This window comes from Physella acuta, unplaced genomic scaffold (assembly GCF_028476545.2).
Source record: "Physella acuta isolate Inbredline_101_S28 unplaced genomic scaffold, ASM2847654v3 ptg000283l, whole genome shotgun sequence".
Classification (NCBI taxonomy): Eukaryota; Metazoa; Mollusca; class Gastropoda; family Physidae; genus Physella; species Physella acuta.
This window is the reverse complement of record NW_026731802.1, coordinates 285294-309592: the sequence shown is the minus strand read 5'-3', so window position 1 is coordinate 309592 and position 24299 is coordinate 285294. Positions and strand designations below refer to the sequence as shown.

Genomic DNA, 24299 nt, shown 5'->3' with positions numbered 1-24299 from the left:
TTAACAATAAATCATTGCCATTAAGTGACAGACGTGAGGCTACTATTTGTACACCTGTGGGCCTAGGCTTTTGGTTGTACACCTGTTGGCCTAGGCTTTTGGTTGTACACCTGTTGGCCTAGGCTTTTGGTTGTACACCTGTGGGCCTAGGCTTTTGGTTGTACACCTGTGGGCCTAGGCTTTTGTACACCTGTGGGCCTAGGCTTTTGGTTGTACACCTGTTGGCCTAGGCTTTTGATTGTACACCTGTGGGCCTAGGCTTTTGTACACCTGTGGGCCTAGGCTTTTGGTTGTACACCTGTGGGCCTAGGCTTTTGATTGTACACCTGTGGGCCTAGGCTTTTGGTTGTACACCTGTGGGCCTAGGCTTTTGGTTGTACACCTGTGGGCCTAGGCTTTTGGTTGTACACCTGTGGGCCTAGGCTTTTGTACACCTGTGGGCCTAGGCTTTTGATTGTACACCTGTGGGCCTAGGCTTTTGGTTGTACACCTGTGGGCCTAGGCTTTTGGTTGTACACCTGTGGGCCTAGGCTTTTGGTTGTACACCTGTGGGCCTAGGCTTTTGGTTGTACACCTGTGGGCCTAGGCTTTTGGTTGTACACCTGTGGGCCTAGGCTTTTGGTTGTACACCTGTGGGCCTAGGCTTTTGGTTGTACACCTGTGGGCCTAGGCTTTTGGTTGTACACCTGTGGGCCTAGGCTTTTGGTTGTACACCTGTGGGCCTAGGCTTTTGGTTGTACACCTGTGGGCCTAGGCTTTTGGTTGTACACCTGTGGGCCTAGGCTTTTGGTTGTACACCTGTGGGCCTAGGCTTTTGGTTGTACACCTGTGGGCCTAGGCTTTTGATTGTACACCTGTGGGCCTAGGCTTTTGGTTGTACACCTGTGGGCCTAGGCTTTTGGTTGTACACCTGTGGGCCTAGGCTTTTGGTTGTACACCTGTGGCCTAGGCTTTTGCTTGTACACCTGTGGGCCTAGGCTTTTGGTTGTACACCTGTGGGCCTAGGCTTTTGCTTGTACACCTGTGGGGTTGACGGTGGCTTTTTGAACAGGCTGACACTGGCATACATGTGGTTGCCTGCGAGACGCCATCAACTTGAGCAGCCCGTACTTGATGAGAGTGTATGTAAGCTGCAAGAGTTCCACACAAGTCAGCAGGCTGGCACCCAGGAAAAGTCCCATGTTCCCTCCCACAATTCCTGGGGAAGACACAGCTATCATATGACCAGCTCTAAAACTAGAAATTACAACCTGCCCACCACAAGATAATCAAGAACAGGTCTAACCTTCATCACATGACAGGATGCTAGTGACCAAACCTACCCATGAGAGAATGCTAGTGACCAAACCTACCCATGACAGAATGCTAGTGACCAAACCTACCCATGACAGAATGCATGTTAAAGAGCGGAACATGTTCCACCTCCCTCAGGATCAGATCCTCAAAATGGAGGTTAACTGCCACAACAGCCTGGGTAAAGCTGGGACATAGAAAGAAATAATCTTACAAATACAATCGTAAGGTACATATAGTTATAATCAAACAACTATAATCATAGTTCAAATCATTTAGTAAATGCAGCAATAATCATACAACTATAATCTTAGTTAAAATTATAAAATATATAGCTTCTATCTTAGTTAAAATCATAAAACATACAGCTATAATGTTAGTTAAAATCATTAAATATACAGCTTTAATATTAGTTTAAATCACTTGGCTAGCCTTACACAGTTTTAAGTCCTAGCATGTTAAATTAATGTGAATTAACATCCTAGCATGTTAAATTGATGTGAATTAACCTTCTAACCTTAACTGTTGGCCGGCCCTTACAAGTTTCAGTCATGTGAATTGACTTACCTGTCATTCAAGTCACCTGACTGCCAAAAAGTTGGCTTGAGGGTCCAGGCAAAGTGTGGTGCGGGGAAAATGGCGTGTGAGATGATAGGCACGTACGAGTGGCTGGAGCAAGGGACCAGACATCCCTCCCTACTGGTGTTCATGTAGGCAACATCTGGGGAGGGGATTGTGGGAAACATTACACTTTTACAGGTAGGGGATTGTGGTAAACATTACAGGTAGGGGATTGTGGTAAACATTATGTAGGGGATTGTGGTAAACATTACAGGTAGGGGATTGTGGTAAACATTATGTAGGGGATTGTGGTAAACATTACAGGTAGGGGATTGTGGTAAACATTACAGGTAGGGGATTGTGGTAAACATTACAGGTAGGGGATTGTGGTAAACATTACAGGTAGGGGATTGTGGTCAACATTACAGGTAGGGGATTGTGGTCAACATTACAGGTAGGGGATTGTGGTAAACATTACAGGTAGGGGATTGTGGCAAACATTACACTTTTACAGGTAGGGGATTGTGGTAAACATTACAGGTAGGGGATTGTGGTAAACATTACAGGTAGGGGATTGTGGTAAACATTACAGGTAGGGGATTGTGGTAAACATTACAGGTAGGGGATTGTGGTAAACATTACAGGTAGGGGATTGTGGTAAACATTACAGGTAGGGGATTGTGGTAAACATTACAGGTAGGGGATTGTGGTCAACATTACAGGTAGGGGATTGTGGTCAACATTACAGGTAGGGGATTGTGGTAAACATTACAGGTAGGGGATTGTGGCAAACATTACACTTTTACAGGTAGGGGATTGTGGTCAACATTACAGGTAGGGGATTGTGGTAAACATTACAGGTAGGGGATTGTGGTAAACATTACAGGTAGGGGATTGTGGTAAACATTACAGGTAGGGGATTGTGGTAAACATTACAGGTAGGGGATTGTGGTAAACATTACAGGTAGGGGATTGTGGTAAACATTACAGGTAGGGGATTGTGGTAAACATTACAGGCAGGGATTGTGGTAAACATTACAGGTAGGGGATTGTGGTAAACATTACAGGTAGGGGATTGTGGCAAACATTACACTTTTACAGGTAGGGGATTGTGGTCAACATTACAGGTAGGGGATTGTGGTAAACATTACAGGTAGGGGATTGTGGTAAACATTACAGGTAGGGGATTGTGGTAAACATTACAGGTAGGGGATTGTGGCAAACATTACAGGTAGGGGATTGTGGTAAACATTACAGGCAGGGGATTGTGGTAAACATTACAGGTAGGGGATTGTGGTAAACATTACAGGTAGGGGATTGTGGTAAACATTACAGGTAGGGGATTGTGGTAAACATTACAGGTAGGGGATTGTGGTAAACATTACAGGCAGGGGATTGTGGTAAACATTACAGGTAGGGGATTGTGGTAAACATTACACTTTTACAGGTAGGGGATTGTGGTAAACATTACAGGCAGGGGATTGTGGTAAACATTATGTAGGGGATTGTGGTAAACATTACACTTTTACAGGTAGGGGATTGTGGTAAACATTACAGGCAGGGGATTGTGGTAAACATTACAGGTAGGGGATTGTGGTAAACATTACAGGTAGGGGATTGTGGTCAACATTACAGGTAGGGGATTGTGGTAAACATTACAGGTAGGGGATTGTGGTAAACATTACAGGTAAGTGATTGTGGTAAACATTACAGGGAGGGAATTTTTGCAAACATGATAGGGTATTGCTTCAAACCTTATGGTAAAAATTTCTTGAGTGTTGTACTCAACTAACATATCTTATTCTCTAGCTAGACTTGCATGTGTATGATGCTGTACCTCATCTTACCAAAGTTTGGATTGTAGCAGTCTAGGAATTCCTTCACTGTGCAATCTGAATGGAAAAAAAATTGTCTGAACAAAGTCTATTTTTTTCCCATTCTAAAAATAAAAACCAAAACATTTGATCATCAACTCAAACAAACAATAAATACAAATGGTAGAGGCAGAGAGGTTAATGTGATTGGTAATAAAACAGATAGTGTTAGTTACCTCACAAGTTAAAGAGTTACAAATACAATGGACATCTTATTAGCACACAACAGTGTGGTTACAGACAGCACACAACAGTGTGGTTACAGACTAGACAGAAAAGACAACCAGTAACACAATAAAAAAATGTGCTTTGTTGAGAAACAGATCATGTCATTTAGACTGGTGAAAATGTAGGAAGATTTTTTTTGGTCAACAACATGTTTCTGATTTATGTACACATTCATTTCTACAGTAAGTAGTGATCAGTGTTTGTCAATGGTGTTGTGATGTGTCAATGGACGCCAGTGAGAAAAGTCTTTAAATTATTTGAGAGGTCCATAAATTAATTTTATTCCATGTCAACAACATTATGGAAGGAATCTCGTCAACTTGCTGGTGTCCATTGTGATGTGTCAACCATGATGTGTTGATGTGTCAATTGATGTGTCAACATGATGTGTTGATGTGATATGTCAGGCACATGTCACCTACCAGTGATGTGACAATGTGATGTCCACCCTAACATGTAGGTTGTTATCTAAGCCTACCAGGGTTTAAAACTGCTGTGTCTCTACTTGGACTATATTATGTACCTTGTCTACCCTTGGCGTTAAAATATAACTTTCTGTTTATATTGCTATTTCTAAACCTACCAGTGATGTCATCTAAATATACCAGTGATGTCATCTAAACCTGCCAGTGATGTCATCTAAACCTATCAGTGATGTCATCTAAATATACCAGTGATGTCATATAAATATACCAGTGATGCCATCTAAACCTACCAGTGATGTCATCTAAATATACCAGTGATGTCATCTAAACCTGCCAGTGATGTCATCTAAACCTGCCAGTGATGGCATCTAAACCTGCCAGTGATGTCATCTAAACCTACCAGTGATGTCATGTAAACCTACCAGTGATGTCATCTAAACCTACCAGTGATGTCATCTAAACCTGCCAGTGATGTCATCTAAACCTGCCAGTTATGTCATCTAAACCTATCAGTGATGTCATCTAAACCTGCCAGTGATGTCATGTAAACCTACCAGTGATGTCATCTAAACCTACCAGTGATGTCATCTAAACCTACCAGTGATGTCATCTAAACCTACCAGTGATGTTATCTAAACCTACCAGTGATGTCAGCTAAACCTACCAGTGATGTCATCTAAACCTATCAGTGATGTCATCTAAACCTACCAGTGATGTCATCTAAACCTACCAGTGATGTCATCTAAACCTACCAGTGATGTTATCTAAACCTACCAGTGATGTTATCTAAACCTACCAGTGATGTTACAGCCACAGATGGCTGCAGTGATTGATTTGCTTCTTTCCACGACACATTGGCTGAACGAGTAGCCAGCTGGATGACCAGGGTCAAGGTCACCAACAGACCCAGCAAGGCAGTCCCTACCAAGTGAGTTGTATGGGGATGGTAAGTACTTCAGCTGGTTAAAATCATGGGATTGTAAATATTGGTTGAAATTTTTTTAATGGTAAATGGTAAATACTGGTTGAAATCCTTTAAATTTAGGCTAAGTTCAATATTTTTCACGTTAATTAAAATAGTATGTTTGGGTTTTAAGTTTGAGTGTTGTAAACTTTAATACTCAGTGGTATCTACTTAACTTTAGTTTGATACAAAAATTATAGCACTATGTACTTTTATGATGGCTGACAACTGATCTAGACAGCCAGCAAGTGATGAACTAATTTGTCTAAAAACTTGACACACCTATGAACTAATTGGTCTAAAAACTTGACCCACCTATGAACTAATTGGTCTAAAAACTTGACACACCTATGAACTAATTGGTCTAAAACCTTGACACACCTATGAACTAATTGGTCTAAAACCTTGACACACCTATGAACTAATTGGTCTAAAAACTTGACACACCTATGAACTAATTGGTCTAAAACTTGACCCACCTATGAACTAATTGGTCTAAAAACTTGACACACCTATGAACTAATTGGTCTAAAAGCTTGACACACCTATGAACTAATTGGTCTAAAATCTTGACACACCTATGAACTAATTGGTCTAAAAACTTGACACACCTATGAACTAATTGGTCTAAAACTTGACCCACCTATGAACTAATTGGTCTAAAAACTTGACACACCTATGAACTAATTGGTCTAAAAACTTGACACACCTATGAACTAATTGGTCTAAAAACTTGACCCACCTATGAACTAATTGGTCTAAAAACTTGACACATCTATGAACTAATTGGTCTAAAACCTGACCCACCTATGAACTAATTGGTCTAAAAACTTGACCCACCTACCGTGTACTGCTGGAAGCTGACATCATAGCTAAAACCTGGGCTCAGTAAAATATGTTTCAAGTTGACGTCAACATAGTCATAGTGATGATGGATGAACAGCTGCTCACAGCCACATAGTCAACATAAGGTTAGAGAATAGCTTGATTCAATTACATCTGAATGCTCAATTGATACTAAGTATATAGGACTATAGAATTATTTACTTTAAATCTAAAAGTATGTGAGATACTTCAGGTAATTTTTACCTTAAATCTAATCTATAAGTATGTGAGATACTTCAGGTAATTTTTACCTTAAATCTAATCTAAAAGTATGTGAGATACTTCAGGTAATTTTTACCTTAAATCTAATCTATAAGTATGTGAGATACTTCAGGTAATTTTTACCTTAAATCTAATCTAAAAGTATGTGAGATACTTCAGGTAATTTTTACCTTAAATCTAATCTAAAAGTATGTGAGATACTTCGGGTAATTTTTACCTTAAATCTAATCTAAAAGTATGTGAGATACTTCAGGTAATTTTTACCTTAAATCTAATCTAAAAGTATGTGAGATACTTCAGGTAATTTTTACCTTAAATCTAATCTAAAAGTATGTGAGATACTTCAGGTAATTTTTACCTTAAACCCCAACGAGTGTTTGTCAGATACTGTGTATCCCTCGGCATTTACTTTTAGAACAGCAAAAAATCCACTTCTGCTACCATAGTTGTCTGACCTTTTTGTGTCCACAACTGTCTGGTTCAGCCTTGGAGAAATAATATGTCTTGACTGTCTTGTTGTTTCAATTGTATTGTTACTATATGGGCTAATAATTTAACTTTTAATCATACTGATACTGGGTCTCAATTTAAACACACACAGCCACTTCTCTAACTTAAAATGTCTTAAATTTTAGAAGGAAATGTTTTAATTTTTTTTTAAATTTATGATTTGAAGAGTAAAATCAAATACATTTTTTTCCATATTTTTACCACCCCCCTCCCCTTTTTTGTTTTTTCTTCCTAAAATAAAATGACTTGACACTTTAAACCACCAACACCCTTATCCTTTTTTTTCTGTAAAGAGGAAATAACTAGGTTAGAGCGATTTTGCCCAAAAAAATAATTGAGTTGCTTCCCTTTGCATACTTAGAATTCTACTGCTGATCATTCTGTTGATTTTGATTTTAGCATGCCATGGTGACTAACCTACAGATTCAATAACTTGTCACTTGATTACCAGCTGGATCTGCATGGTTTACTGCAATTCTTCAGGGAAGTATTTGTTAACTACTAATTTTAAATGTGCGTTGTCACATAGATCTAGATCTACTCCCCAGTACCGCACGAGTGAAATCATTTTATAAAACTTTAAATTTTTTTTTTAAAACTTAGCACATATGATACCGAAAACATCGGCCGGAATGGGTGTATGCATAGCTGAGCAGTTTCTGACAGTCTTCTCCCTCCCCCTGCCAGGAGCAGTAAACAAATGAATCTTCGATGCTTGGAGAACCTTCGTCAATCAAAGAAATGAAACTGAAATAAAGGCATTTTATTTCATAACTTGGGGTCATAAATGACTTAACACTCGTAGGGGGAGGGGCATTGTTTATTCCAGACTTTATTCTCGGGGGGGGGGGGAGCACTTGTTATTTGATATTTTTTTGGGAGTCAACATTTTCCGGGGGGGGGGGGGGGGGAGGGGGGGGACACTGGTAAAAGTACGTTTTCTATATAAATTCCATTTCGTTCGCGCCCTCTCCCCCCCCCCCCCCCCGAAGAGAAGCCTGGAAGAAACTCTGGGGAGAGAGGGTCCATAATCTTGTGACGGTGTGCGATAAGGGAGAGGGGGGGGGGTTCAGATGGTGTGACGTCACACTTTTGCATTATAAAAAAGCAATGTTAGAAAACGAATTTTAGCCGTTAATTTTCCGATTTAGAAAACTGTTTTAATAAATTGTAATATGAATTGATTAAAATACTCTATGTTGACAGAGTTCAGACAAGATTTTGGAAAAATATCGTATTTTAACTGCAATTTTGAGGGGGTTGTAGGCTGAGGGAGGGGGTCTGCCTTTTTTGGGGATGACACCTTAAAACATTAAAAACAATAATAAACAAAAAACGTAAGATTTTAAGTTTTAAAGAAATGCTTCACTTTAAGTATAATAGAATTCGCTTAGGCCTATATATTACATTCCACCAGGTCAGGGCTACTCACTTTCTCCTTAAGATTGTGTCATACGGATGAACGTTGAGGTCTTCTGTTGTTCTGTTCACAAACGAGGTCCACTCTGGTCTGTACATTCTAGTGGGAAAGTTAGTAGCTCAAGCATTGTCAAGGACGTCTCCTCCAAAAAATGATCACTCATTACATATATATATATATATATATATATATATATATATATATATATATATATATATATATATATATATATAGCGTACCCATCCCGAATGTTACTGCGGTCTCAGAAGAAATGCTGACGCGATATTTTAAGATGATTTCATCATTGCGTTACATGTAAACAAAGCAGGATGACTTGGATGATAGTTGCTGGGCGCGGGTTTGTTCATCCTACCCCTTAGGGCGTACTGTATGGAAGCCCCGAGTGTACATAAACCACCGAAGTAATAATCAGAAAGAACACACCTTGGCGACTGGTGTCGGGGTGCTGCGGGCCGCGGACACGCCTCACTTGATTGGACGGTTATAGTAGCCCATCTTATCGTTAAAACGAATGTATGCAATATAGTAATAGCGGGGGTGGGGGGGGGGGGGTGGAAGCCCGGGGTGCTGTAGACCACTCGACTGCCAAGCACAGGGGGACGCACCTGCTTCAATGCATTGAAAGATTATAGTAGCCCATCGTATCGTTAGTGTATCGCACTCTTTAAAACGAATGTCGGCACCAGTTCACAGTGTTCACAGTGGAGCCTAATCGCACACTGCAGGGACGCAGGAGTGGCATCTGGTTCGATTTAACGAACGGTTATAGTAGCCAATCGTATCCAGCGTGTATCACAGTTTTGAAAACGAATGTAGGCGTCACAGTGCTCACGGGATAGCCCGGTCACCTAATCACAGAAACTTCCCCAGTTGTATTTGTAACAATGTCCCAAAAGTTTTATGGTGATCGGATGAAGGTGTAGTAATGGAGAAACTAAATAACATACATACATACTTCCATGTATCTATAGATGGATTTATATATATATATATATATATATATATATATATATATATATATATATATATATATATATATATATATATATGGGTGTGTGTGTGTGCGCGCGCGTGTGTGTATAATTCTATGTCACTTCTGTCCTTGTTAGTGATCAAATGTGTTTGATAATCTATGTAAACAGTTTATTCTCTAGTCTAGATCTAACTGTACGAGACTTGTTTTCCCAGTCAAATTGACAATATTTCGTTTGGGTGTCGAGTCATCGGATGCGATTTCTTCCCTTCCCCTAAATAATGTGACCAAACCAAGCTCACCATGAGATAAAATTGAACACTGACAAGTTATTGACGCCTGATTTCCTACCTAAGTATCTCCGTGACCTCGGCAGAATACTCTCGTATCTTGGTCGAGTCGATGTGGTTCAGGTCACAGATCGTGATGGCGGGAAACTTGAGCGAGGCCATGGGCGTCATCCGATTGACAGTTTGAAAGGGGTACCTGGATCAGGCAGGTCACTTTTAGACAACAAGAATTGAAAGGGGTACCTGGATCAGGCAGGTCACTTTTAGACAACAAGAATTGAAAGGGGTACCTGGATCAGGCAGGTCACTTTTAGACAACAAGAATTTTAGAATTTTTTTTTTAAGTGTATTCTTTTATTGCCTTCAAAGCAGCTCAAAATGTCACTCGCTCTTTTTTTTTTCGTGCGAAAGGATTCTGGGGGGGGGGGGGGGGGAGAAGTTCAGGTACTGCGACATAGCATCCAATAGATTTTGTTATTTTTTAAATGAAGATGTAAACATAATAATATTTTTAGGATTATGGCCACGATAATGGCCTAAGTAATAGTATGATGAAGTGGTTCAAAAATTGTAATTGCCCAAAGGCACTTTTAAGCAAAATTTAATACTGAATTAAAAAAAAATTGAAATAAGTACAAAATGACTTTCGGTTTTATCAAGGTATAAATAAGCCTAAGTGTTTCAAACAGGTAATAATTAGATCTAGATCTAGTAACAAAATAGTAATTTTGCTAAAAGTTTAATTTTTTATTAGTAGAGTCCCTAACATTAATTTTTATGTTTTGTTGTTGTTGTTGTTGAATGTAAGGTTGTGTAAGGTGATGTAAGGTGTGGTAATGTGTGGTAAGGTGATGTAATGTGATTTAAGGTGATGTAAGGTGGTGTGTTTAAAGTGTTGATCACTTACTGGAAGTAATTAAAAGACAAGCACACCAGCTGGTAGCTCATGTAGCCACATGTGGTCAAAATGGTCGCCAGCCACACCGTCCTGTGGAGTAAATGGACAGCACAACTGTCACATGTGGCGGACCGTGGTGAGGGAACATTCCAAACATATCAGACACGAACATTCCAAACATATCAGACACGAACATTCCAAACATATCAGACACGAATATCCAAACATATCAGACACGAACATTCCAAACATATCAGACACGAACATTCCAAACATATCAGACACGAACATTCCAAACATATCAGACACGAACATTCCAAACATATCAGACACGAATATCCAAACATATCAGACACGAACATTCCAAACATATCAGACACGAACATTCCAAACATATCAGACACGAACATTCCAAACATATCAGACACGAATATCCAAACATATCAGACACGAACATTCCAAACATATCAGACACGAACATTCCAATCATATCATACACGAACATTCCAAACATATCAGACACGAATATCCAAACATATCAGACACGAACATTCCAAACATATCAGACACGAATATCCAAACATATCAGACACGAACATTCCAAACATATCAGACACGAACATTCCAATCATATCATACACGAACATTCCAAACATATCAGACACGAATATCCAAACATATCAGACACGAACATTCCAAACATATCAGACACGAACATTCCAAACATATCAGACACGAACATTCCAAACATATCAGACACGAACATTCCAAACATATCAAACACGAACATTCCAAACATATCAGACACGATCATTCCAAACATATCAAACACGAACATTCCAAACATATCAGACACGAACATTCCAAACATATCAGACACGAACATTCAAAACATATCAGACACGAACATTCCAAACATATCAGACACGAACATTCCAAACATATCAGACACGAACATTCCAAACATATCAGACACGAACATTCCAAACATATCAAACACGAACATTCCAAACATATCAGACACGATCATTCCAAACATATCAAACACGAACATTCCAAACATATCAGACACGAACATTCCAAACATATCAGACACGAACATTCAAAACATATCAGACACGAACATTCCAAACATATCAGACACGAACATTCCAAACATATCACGACAGACACGAACATTCCAAACATATCAGACACGAACATTCCAAACATATCACGACAGACACGAACATTCTAAACATATCAGACACGAACATTCCAAACATATCAGACACGAACATTCCAAACATATCAGACACGAACATTCCAAACATATCAGACAAGAACATTCCAAACATATCAGACACGAACATTCAAAACATATCACGACATACACGAACATTCTATAGCTTACATGTCATAATTATACAACGGTGACCAGAAAGAAGCGCAACGGAAAAAGCGCAAAAGCGCACACAGAAAAAAAGCGCAAACAGAAAAAAGCGAAGACAGAAAAAAGCGCACTCAAAAAAAGCGCAAATTTAGCTTCTCCTCATTGGAATGTGATGTCGTGTATGGACGTGGCCACTAATTTAAAAATAAAACTTACTGCCAGACTCGTCCATTCTCTGACGTCACGGTGTACTTGGCGCCATGAGCCGTTGTTTGATCAGCAAATTGGCGAACTATGTCAAGCGCACTGCTCGGTCTTCTGCTGGACATTTTCCTCCACGCTACTGTTTGACCACAGACTCACAGCTACTGTTTGACCACAGAAAACGGCTACTGTTTGACCACAGACTCACAGCTACTGTTTGACCACAGACTCACTGCTACCGTTTGACCACAGAAAACGGCTACTGTTTGACCACAGACTCACAGCTACTGTTTGACCACAGACTCACGGCTACAGTTTGACCACAGCTACTGTTTGACCACAGAAAACGGCTACTGTTTGACCACTACCGGCCGTACCTGTGAGGCGAGTGTATCCTAGCTACCCTCGACTAGCAGGTGATAACAATCTTTGTCCTGCGCGCGCTGACCTGCCTTGATTGTATTCGTAAATCATCAAGGCCGTTAATTTCACTAATTGCTGATAACCAGATGTTTTATGACAGATCGCTCTTGTAATATACAGATATTTTGGGATGACGTGTTTGAGTGGGGGGGGGGGGAGTGTTGAATTATAGCAGTCACCCGGATTTCTTTTTTTTTTTTACTTTCTCGTATACTAAAAATAGAGGAAGTATTGTAGGCTAATCATGCAAATAATCGAAATCGAGATTTTCACAAATCTCGACGTTTTACACCCAGTGTTTTTTCAAGACTTGTTTCTCCGGGGGAGGGGGGGGGGGGCACTTGAAATTTTCGGGGGGGGGGCGGACACTAGTAAAAGTGTATGTTTACTATATAAAATCAATTAGCCCCCCCCCCTATATACCTACAACATTTGCATTTGGTCAATCCCCGCTAATTATGTAATTATTTTTTTCCCAACACCAAAACAAAGTAATAAAAAGTAAATTCTTTTCCACTAATGCAATGTTTTATAAAGGGAAGTAATTGTGTTTTCCTAATTTATCAAAGGTAAGTAAGTGCTAAAGGACTAAATATAAATAATTTTCAGACATTATTAGAATTTTTGTAAAAGATGATAATTTTTTAAAAATTGTGTTTAATTTACATGCCGACAATTATTACTATCAGTTTGAAAAATGAAAAGTATTTCCCAACACTTTCAATAGTAATTTTTTAACTCATAAATTTAGCTATGAGCACGATAATAATCTAACACCTAAATCCATGGAAGTATGTCAACGACAAACGTATTACATGTTACATACAGAATTGAGCTTTATATATTAGGTATACATACATGAAATTTGGTCAACATAATTAAAACGGTAGGCCTCTCGAGTTACCGTGTCATAGACAGACACACGCAAACAAAAAATTTAATCTGTCAAAATTTTATGTGGTTATTTTGCACAATTACAATACTTTCACCATAGTGTGTACGAGAAAGTAAAAATGCACTTCTTAGAGCAACTCTCTTTAGTTGAGCTCATGTAAGACCAACATCCCTTGCTACTTCTCCAGAATTTTTTTAGGTGGGTCCACTTCTCTCTTCCCCTCAGGGTTCAAATCCAACGCCTGCCCTATCCATCCCCTTTTACCAACTTTCTGATATGAGCTTAGTGTTTGTAGCCATAATACTATATACATTATATATGCCTATATAATTGTATGTATGTATGTGTCTGTCTATATACTAGCGTACCCGTCGCTACGATCTAGATTGACAAACATTTTATAGAAATTTCCTCGTTGATTCACCAATTGTGATTTTTAGAGTGACCTTGTTTTCTAAAACATGCAAGTAAAGCAGGCGCTACATTTATCTTAGTTGTTGGGGTTTGTTCATACAACTGCGTAGGGCGTACTTTCATCACCCTCAGTGGCATCGCTAGGTCGGGTGTCACCCCCCCCCCCCCCAGAAACAAAGCTTATATATGTGTGTCGGCCTACATAGGCATATAATTTAAATATATGTCACATACGCGTACATGTATGTAAATATAAGCTTTAGTACTAAAGATGTTTATCTATAGTCTGTTATTAAGTCTTTATAGTTAGCACCTTTACGTCATGGTTTCACCCCCCCCCCCCCCCCATCTTTTAATAATTGTTGATTTGTCCTGAAAAAAATTATTTAATCACTAATGGATGTGGCAAAAAAAAAGGCATTTTCCTTCTGTACATTTTGAAATATTTTGGCTTGGTGTCCCCCGGTGCGGTCCGCACCCCGCCACGCCTCTGACCACCCTACATAATAGGTGTCAAGGACTTCGCGTGACGCTCTCGGGAGCCACTGGTCAAAGTCAGAGTTTCTTCCAGGAATCTTTTGCCCCCCCCCCCCCCGAAAAAATTCTACCGCCCCCACGATCGAAATTTATATAATTTATATAGAAAATATATACTTTTGACAGTGTCCATCGTCCACCACCCCCCCCCCCCCCGAAAATTTCAAGTGCCCCCTCGGAGAAAAAAGTCTGGAAGAAACACTGGTCACAGTACCTCCGTGACGCCGGGTGACACACCTGGTTACGTTTAGTCATCGAATGTTGTAACCCACAGTGTCCCTAGTGTAGGGTGCTCTTTAAAACGAACATATGCTCTATAGTGTTCATAGAAAAGCTCGGGGCGCTTCGTGTCGTTGCATCTGTTTATGTTTGAAAACAATGACGCAATTGGTGGTCCCAAAATAAAACTTGACTTGTAAACAAGTGCAGGCATTTGTTGAGTGAGAAAGAGGGTAGAGTAGCTAAATTTGATTGAAAGAGGGGGTAGAGTAGCTAAATTTGATTGAAAGAGGGGGTAGAGTAGCTAAATTTGATTGAAAGAGAGGGTAGAGTAGCTAAATTTGATTGAAAGAGGGGGTAGAGTAGCTAAATTTGAGTGAAAGAGGGGGTAGAGTAGCTAAATTTGATTGAAAGAGGGGGTAGAGTAGCTAAATTTGAGTGAAAGAGGCAGTAGAGTAGCTAAATTTGAGTGAAAGAGGGGGTAGGGTAGCTAAATTTGAGTGAAAGAGGGGTTCGACTCAGTTCGAGTAGCTAAATTTCCCTTTGAGTGTACGGGTGCAGCAAGACCGAGAGAGACAGAACAAAAAGGAGCACAGAAAGGCAGAGCGACTGAGTGTGAAGGGGCACAGAAGGCGGGGGGAAACTGTAAAGAAGAAGGATCGTGTGAGGAAGATTTTGTGAGACGAGAGATGAAGAATGCAGTGTTTTTTCCAGACATTTTTCTCATGGGAGGGGGAGGGGGGCACAAGAAGAACGTCTCACGTCTGTCACATTCAGGTGATAAAAGGTTGATATGCAGTGAACATAAAAAAAAATAACATTGTTTTATTAAGATAATGTATTTAAGAATTAAAATGTTATTAACATACAAAATGGAAATATAATCAATTCCTAAATCTGTGTATAACCATAAATAAATAACATTATATAAACTGTATAATTAAATAAAAATAATGAATAAATATAATTTACTATTTTATAAACAAACATGCAGAATTTAAAGAAAAAGATTTGGTTAAGGGTTTTAAAATATCCATATGTTTTGTGATATTGATTATACAGTGACGTTTTCTATTTTGTGAACTAAAAAACACAAACTATGTTCAAGTAATTGATGAAAATTGAGAATGTTGACTTTTTCATCATCGAAAAAGACAACATTATCTCCCTTGAGCTGCTTAGTGAGGAGTTGGAACACCTCTGCCTTGTCATAGCCGCAGATGACGATGTTCCCCCAGCAGACGTACTTGTAGCTACCACTCCCTACTTGGATCTCTGGTCTATGCTGGCACTCCCAGCAGGCAAGTTGGCTCTCAGCCTGTGCCTTCTGGCACGCAGGGCAGAAATATTTTCTCAGGCCCACCCTGTCCACCTCTAGCAGCAGAGTCTCAAGGTTGGTTCTGGGTCAGATATAACAAAATAGGTTGGTTCTGGGTCAGATATAACAAAATAGGTTGGTTCTGGGTCAGATATAACAAAATAGGTTGGTTCTGGGTCAGATATAACATAATAGGTTAGTTCTGGGTCAGATATAACAAAATAGGTTGGTTCTGGGTCAGATATAACAAAATAGGTTGGTTCTGGGTGAGATATAACAAAATAGGTTGGTTCTGGGTCAGATATAACAACATAGGTTGGTTCTGGGTCAGATATAACAAAATAGGTTGGTTCTGGGTGAGATATAACAAAATAGGTTGGTTCTGGGTCAGATATAACAAAATAGGTTGGTTCTGGGTGAGATATAACAAAATAGGTTGGTTCTGGGTGAGATATAACAACATAGGTTGGTTCTGGGTCAGATATAACAAAGTAGGTTGGTTCTGGGTGAGATATAACAACATAGGTTGGTTCTGGGTCAGATATAACAAAGTAGGTTGGTTCTGGGTCAGATATAACAAAATAGGTTGGTTCTGGGTCAGATATAACAAAATAGGTTGGTTCTGGGTCAGATATATAACAAAATAGGTTGGTTCTGGGTCAGATATAACAAAATAGGTTGGTTCTGGGTCAGATATAACAAAATAGGTTGGTTCTGGGTCAGATATAACAAAATAGGTTGGTTCTGGGTCAGATATAACAAAATAGGTTGGTTCTGGGTCAGATATAACAAAATAGGTTGGTTCTGGGTCAGATATAACAAAATAGGTTGGTTCTGGGTGAGATATATAACAAAATAGGTTGGTTCTGGGTCAGATATAACAAAATAGGTTGGTTCTGGGTCAGATATAACAAAATAGGTTGGTTCTGGGTGAGATATATAACAAAATAGGTTGGTTCTGGGTGAGATATAACAACATAGGTTGGTTCTGGGTCAGATATAACAAAGTAGGTTGGTTCTGGGTGAGATATAACAACATAGGTTGGTTCTGGGTCAGATATAACAAAGTAGGTTGGTTCTGGGTCAGATATAACAAAATAGGTTGGTTCTGGGTGAGATATAACAAAATAGGTTGGTTCTGGGTCAGATATAACAAAATAGGTTGGTTCTGGGTCAGATATAACAAAATAGGTTGGTTCTGGGTCAGATATAACAAAACAGGTTGGTTCTGGCTCAGATATAACAAAACAGGTTGGTTCTGGGTCAGATATAACAAAATAGGTTGGTTCTGGGTGAGATATAACATAATAGGTTGGTTCTGGGTCAGATATAACAAAATAGGTTGGTTCTGGGTCAGATATAACAAAATAGGTTGGTTCTGGGTCAGATATAACAAAATAGGTTGGTTCTGGGTCAGATATAACAAAATAGGTTGGTTCTGGGTCAGATATAACATAATAGGTTGGTTCTGGGTCAGATATAACAAAATAGGTTGGTTCTGGGTCAGATATAACAAAATAGGTTGGTTCTGGGTCAGATATAACAAAACAGGTTGGTTCTGGGTGAGATATAACAAAATAGGTTGGTTCTGGGTCAGATATAACAAAATAGGTTGGTTCTGGGTGATATAAATATAACAAAATAGGTTGGTTCTGGGTCAGATATAACAAAATAGGTTGGTTCTGGGTGATATAAATATAACAAAATAGGTTGGTTCTGGGTCAGATATAACAAAATAGGTTGGTTCTGGGTGAGATATAACAAAATAGGTTGGTTCTGGGTGATATAAATATAACAAAATAGGTTGGTTCTGGGTGAGATATAACAAAATAGGTTGGTTTTGGGTGAGATATAACAAAATAGGTTGGTTCTGGGTGAGATATAACAAAATAGGTTGGTTCTGGGTGATATAAATATAACAAAATAGGTTGGTTCTGGGTCAGATATAACAAAATAGGTTGGTTCTGGGTGAGATATAACAAAATAGGTTGGTTCTGGGTGAGGTATAACAAAATAGGTTGGTTCTGGGTGAGATATAACAACATAGGTTGGTTCTGGGTCAGATATAACAAAATAGGTTGGTTCTGGGTGAGATATAACAAAATAGGTTGGTTCTGGGTCAGATATAACAAAATAGGTTGGTTCTGGGTGAGATATAACAAAATAGGTTGGTTCTGGGTGAGATATAACAACATAGGTTGGTTCTGGGTCAGATATAACAAAGTAGGTTGGTTCTGGGTGAGATATAACAACATAGGTTGGTTCTGGGTCAGATATAACAAAGTAGGTTGGTTCTGGGTCAGATATAACAAAATAGGTTGGTTCTGGGTCAGATATAACAAAATAGGTTGGTTCTGGGTCAGATATATAACAAAATAGGTTGGTTCTGGGTCAGATATAACAAAATAGGTTGGTTCTGGGTCAGATATAACAAAATAGGTTGGTTCTGGGTCAGATATAACAAAATAGGTTGGTTCTGGGTCAGATATAACAAAATAGGTTGGTTCTGGGTCAGATATAACAAAATAGGTTGGTTCTGGGTCAGATATAACAAAATAGGTTGGTTCTGGGTGAGATATATAACAAAATAGGTTGGTTCTGGGTCAGATATAACAAAATAGGTTGGTTCTGGGTGAGATATAACAAAATAGGTTGGTTCTGGGTGAGATATATAACAAAATAGGTTGGTTCTGGGTGAGATATAACAACATAGGTTGGTTCTGGGTCAGATATAACAAAGTAGGTTGGTTCTGGGTGAGATATAACAACATAGGTTGGTTCTGGGTCAGATATAACAAAGTAGGTTGGTTCTGGGTCAGATATAACAAAATAGGTTGGTTCTGGGTCAGATATAACAAAATAGGTTGGTTCTGGGTCAGATATAACAAAATAGGTTGGTTCTGGGTCAGATATAACAAAATAGGTTGGTTCTGGGTTAGATATAACAAAACAGGTTGGTTCTGGCTCAGATATAACAAAACAGGTTGGTTCTGGGTCAGATATAACAAAATAGGTTGGTTCTGGGTCAGATATAACAAAATAGGTTGGTTCTGGGTCAGATATAACAAAATAGGTTGGTTCTGGGTGAGATATAACAAAATATTGGTTCTGGGTCAGATATAACAAAACAGGTTGGTTCTGGGTGAGATATAACAAAATAGGTTGGTTCTGGGTCAGATATAACAAAACAGGTTGGTTCTGGGTCAGATATAACAAAATAGGTTGGTTCTGGGTGAGATATAACAAAATAGGTTGGTTCTGGGTGATATAAATATAACAAAATAGGTTGGTTCTGGGTCAGATATAACAAAATAGGTTGGTTTTGGGTGAGATATAACAAAATAGGTTGGTTCTGGGTGAGATATAACAAAATAGGTTGGTTCTGGGTGATATAAATATAACAAAATAGGTTGGTTCTGGGTCAGATATAACAAAATAGGTTGGTTCTGGGTGAGATATAACAAAATAGGTTGGTTCTGGGTGAGGTATAACAAAATAGGTTGGTTCTGGGTGAGATATAACAAAATAGGTTGGTTCTGGGTCAGATATAACAAAATAGGTTGGTTCTGGGTCAGATATAACAAAATAGGTTGGTTTTGGGTGAGAAATAAATACACATTACAAGACAACAAAACTAAATTATGTCATAAAATGCCTCAGCTAAAAAAGTAGCCTACTTGTACCAATTAAATATACTTGTACCAATTAAATATATTTGTACCAATTAAATATACTTGTACCAATTAAATAAGTAGCCTTCTTGTACCGATGTTCCAAGTACAGATGTAGACCATTTTATTATACAGCAGAATTCTATTGCAGAATTCTAGTTCTGTTTACTACTAAAGATAAATTAAGTAGGCCCTACCAGTACTCTCTCTACACAATGTTGGCTAACACAAACACATTTTCTGAGCTCATTTTTTCCACAGCATGGTCTAGACCAGGGGTCTCCAAACTTTTCAGTCCGAGGGCCGTATTGACTATCAAATTTCAGTTCGGGGGCCAGTTTCTTCCAGGCATGTCTTTGATTTTTCTGGGCAAAGTTCCTCAGCAATCACCGACAAACGATTTTTCCTTGGAGAAAAAGATCTCCGCGGGCCGGACGAGAGGACTTTGCGGGCCGCAGTTTGGAGACCCCTGGTCTAGACACAAGGGACTGATAGAATGTCTTTCTAAAACAAATCATCATACCTTGATGGTTGTATTGCACTTAAAATGAAAAGCCTGCAGCCCAAATTCTTTACTAAAGCCTCCAAGTAGGATTCCTTAACACTACTTGATATTTTTCTCTCTTTAGTGATGACCTAAAAAGAATAGCACATTCATCAACATAAACCTAGTTTGTGATCAACAATAGCCAACTTAACACACACAAATAAGAACATGATTAGATGACACACAGGCTACAGTTCATGCAGCATATCAAATGTATACATTGGGGATAACGGAGGATGCCCTAGTGACCTCCAGTGCAGGATGACCAATCCGAAGACCTGAGATTCTAAGATAGCCACTGGGGAACTCTGGATACTAAACCCCACAGTTCATGTTTGAGAAAACTGTAGTTTTTATCATATCTATATATATATCATATCTATATATATCTATATAATTCTCTTCATGGAGGGACCATGCGGGACAAGACGTAGATGCACACCAAACGTCCCCCTCTCTCCCTCTCCAGGCCATATGCTACCACCCCCACCCTACCAGTCTGGTGAGCTGTTTACAATCACAGAGCTGGGTCAAATTAGTAATGGCTATTAGGGGCAGATAATTTAGTTTTTAACTATTTGAAACTAAGGGGAGGTAATAACAAGTTCCGCTTAATCTTTTCATTATCGTCTGTAAACTGTAGTCACAGACGGCTGCTTTGACGGGGGGGGGGGGAGGGGGAGTGAGGGTGAGTATAAATGTCCTCCACGAGCTACTGACAGTGTTTTGAAGCAAATATTTTCAGTCGCAGCATTGGTAGTGTCGAATTCACAAATTATGAATTACTGAAAAATAGAAAATAAAACAACTAAATAGCAGTGTATGCAATGTTGTGAGTCAGCTTGTTTACTATATTGAGACTAAAAGCAGTAAAAACGACATGAGCATGCTGTTGCCAATACTGTAACGTAATATGAGACCAATGTTGAGGTCCTTTTACTGGGAAACTTGTTAACACTGGATTCTTTTAGGGCAGCGGCAGGGCCAGCATTTGTCTCACCCCCATCTGTATCTCTTCATCCTGACAGAAACAACACTTTGTCTCACCCCATCTGTATCTCTTCACCCTGACAGAAACAACACTTTGTCTCACCCCCATCTGTATCTCTTCACCCTGACAGAAACAACACTTTGTCTCACCCCATCTGTATCTCTTCACCCTGACAGAAACAACACTTTGTCTCACCCCCATCTGTATCTCTTCACCCTGACAGAAACAACACTTTGTCTCACCCCCATCTGTATCTCTTCACCCTGACAGAAACAACACTTTGTCTCACCCCCATCTGTATCTCTTCACCCTGACAGAAACAACACTTTGTCTCACCCCCATCTGTATCTCTTCACCCTGACAGAAACAACACTTTGTCTCACCCCATCTGTATCTCTTCACCCTGACAGAAACAACACTTCAGAAAAATGAACTTGTCTTGTGTACTAAAACTTGCTTACACTGTGCTCTGCTATGGTAATAGAATTGGCACAATGCTCTCATTAATGTCCACCCAGATTTCCCTCCCCTTCCCCCATGGTTCAATAAAAACTGCAGATGAACAACTGTTTCCCCAAGCTTCCGCAGCCGTGGAGTGAGCCCGTCGCCCTCCTCATGCGCCCTCCACTCGGCTCACACCACCATGCCTGCGAAGACAATGTTGCTAAACCAATGACGGAAAGAAGGAATGGCACACTACTTAGCCACTTATATATATTCAAATACCACTGTGTATTGTTTTGAATTATGTGTTAATTTATTTATTGATAATCAGTTTGTAAACAATCATAGTTGTTTATAAATTCAAACTTCATGTGTCTCCTATACAACGAATAAACACTGCACTGAAAGTTTAATTATTGCATGCCCTCACCAAACTAGTGGCCTAATAATGATTTATAGTAATTAACTAGAATCTGAGAATAGTGTAAAACTAGGCTTAATATTTAATAATACTGTAATCTATTGTCTTAGGTACGTAAAATCTGCCGAGACTAGTAATGTGAAAAAAAGGTGACTCCTTAAATTTTAGTAATTATTTCACAATTTTAGGAGGATTTAAATTTACAAAAATGTTTCAAAGATTCATTTATGTACCTGTTTTTAAACAATTGTATTAAAACTTTTCAGTAATAAATAAAGACTAGCGATGTTTTCATAAGATGCAGCCACGCTCACTTACTTTAGCAGCCATCTGGTTTAATGTTAAGTTTTTTTTGGTAAACTTATGGTGGGAGGTTCAGGGGAAGCTACTCCATTTTACAGATTACTGCTGTTTATATAGCAAATGCTGCTTGCAAACACTGCTGTTTAAAGTTAATTTCTGGTCTATATTGCCCTATATTGATATACTTAGCCATTGATTTTGGTTTATTATTCAGTTATCTATAATATTTGATTATTTGACACAAATATATCACAATATATTCATATAATATAGTTCTATTAAAGCCTTCACAATGTAAAAATGAGGCAACTTTTTCGCACATTACTAGCCTCAGCCTATTTTACCCACCTAAAACGATAGATTACTAATAATACTGTCAGTGTTTCTTCCAGACTTTATCTCCGGGGGGGCACTTAAAATTTTCGGGGGGGGGGGGGGGGGTCGGTAGACTTTCTTCGGGGGGGGGGGGGGGGGAAGACACTGTTAAAAGTATATATTTTCTATATAAATTATATAAATTTCATTTCGTTCGGGGGGGGGGGGGGGGCGCTAAAAGAAGAGATGCCTGGAAGAAACTCTGAATACTTTTATTTAAGTTATTTAACTAGGCCTAATATTAAAATAAATAGGCCTAGGCCTAAATAAAATAAATAAAAATAGGCCTAGTTTTTAGTAGCCAACAATATAAAAATAGTGAAATACAAGCTTACTTTTAATGTGTTATCCCAATCAAATACAACAATTGCTTCTTTCTGTATTTCGATACTTTCTATATCTGAAATTTCTGATATACCATAATTGTCATTGTTTCTAGATCTAGGTATAGCAGGTATAGTATTGGAATTATCCAACATCTGCATTATTTTTTTTTAAATCTTTGAGTTTGACCATAGATCTACATTCTACATATCTCATAAATAAATATTAAATAAATCACTTCTGATCACGCCATTAGCATTAGGCCTAATCATTGTATCTGAGAATCTAAGTCTAAGTAAAATAGTACTGTACTAGACTACTTTGTAACTTTAGTACTTATGACTACTAGACTATAGATCTAGATCTAGATAGATCTAGATCAGATCTATTACATTTACATTATAGGACATTAGTAGGCCTATATGGTAATTAGTAATATTATATATATTTAATTATTTATATCACTATATTATTAGATCTAATAATTTAAAAATTACTAGATCTAATAATTTAAAAATTACTAGATCTAGATTTTAACTGCTAGACTAACAAACTAGAACTAGAGATCTAGATTCTAGATCTATTTCTTTAGCAGTAGCGTACGCAGGGGGGGAGCAGGGGGAGCGGCCGCTCCCCCTCTGGCCATTTTCAGCAAAGTGGCGCCTTTTTGGAAACTTTTTAAACTCAAAGTTTTAAACAATGATATTTGTTACAAAAATATTTTTGGTCGGCACATCTATGTAAATCACAAAATTTCTTTTCATGCAGCAATTAAGCATTATTGTACTAGTCTAGTAGTGTCTACGTTTACAACACGTATTAACAGCTGCATTAGTTTTCCATTCTAAAAATAACCATTACGATGCATTGTAAGGTTTAAAAAACCTCTACGGGTATTACCACTTGGCAAGAGGGGTGTTAAGTTTAAGGCAACTGTATAATGTATTTGCTTACCAATAATTGAATTAGAAAATGTTATACATAAAACTTCACACATAATTACTTTATATATACAGTTTCAATCGCGTGATTAATTAAAAAAATTACAATACAGAAACAAATACAACTGATGTGCACCTCTATTTAAATTTACTTATGAGCAAACTGCGTAGTGGTGGGGAAATTTTGACAAGGACAACAACGTCATCACGATGAATTAGTAGTATTCTAACAGTTTGGGCGATAGAGATTACGATTACAAATTATATGAAACAGTTACAACCCCCTCCCCCATCGACCCCTCTGTAAAAAAATATTGTCATAATACCACTGCTACT

The 24299-nt window shown here is 38.6% G+C and overlaps 2 protein-coding genes across 3 annotated transcripts; both read right to left on the bottom strand.

The window, feature by feature from the left end:
• Positions 1 to 335: 335 nt before the first annotated feature.
• On the bottom strand, positions 336 to 12269 carry LOC131939535 (acid-sensing ion channel 1C-like). 2 transcript variants are annotated; one of them, XM_059297907.1, is made up of 12 exons: positions 12153 to 12269; positions 10574 to 10654; positions 9728 to 9862; positions 7578 to 7709; positions 6811 to 6937; positions 6190 to 6288; positions 5178 to 5340; positions 3702 to 3746; positions 1861 to 2014; positions 1383 to 1480; positions 1022 to 1198; positions 336 to 434 (listed from the first exon to the last, which is right to left on the bottom strand). In XM_059297907.1, exons 1-12 carry the CDS (start codon positions 12263 to 12265, stop codon positions 391 to 393), a joined length of 1368 nt encoding a protein of 455 aa, XP_059153890.1. In that variant the 5' UTR covers positions 12266 to 12269; the 3' UTR covers positions 336 to 390. The 2 variants fall into 2 exon arrangements, with proteins under 2 accessions (XP_059153890.1, XP_059153891.1); XM_059297908.1 differs by lacking the exon at positions 336 to 434 and having other exon boundaries at positions 876 to 1198.
• Positions 12270 to 15509: 3240 nt separating this feature from the next.
• LOC131939542 (uncharacterized) lies at positions 15510 to 23205 on the bottom strand. Its single transcript, XM_059297918.1, has 3 exons — positions 23034 to 23205; positions 20141 to 20253; positions 15510 to 16028 (listed from the first exon to the last, which is right to left on the bottom strand). The coding sequence occupies exons 1-3, from the start codon at positions 23181 to 23183 to the stop codon at positions 15683 to 15685; spliced, it is 609 nt and encodes a 202-aa protein (XP_059153901.1). The 5' UTR covers positions 23184 to 23205; the 3' UTR covers positions 15510 to 15682.
• Between the last annotated feature and the right edge of the window lie 1094 nt (positions 23206 to 24299).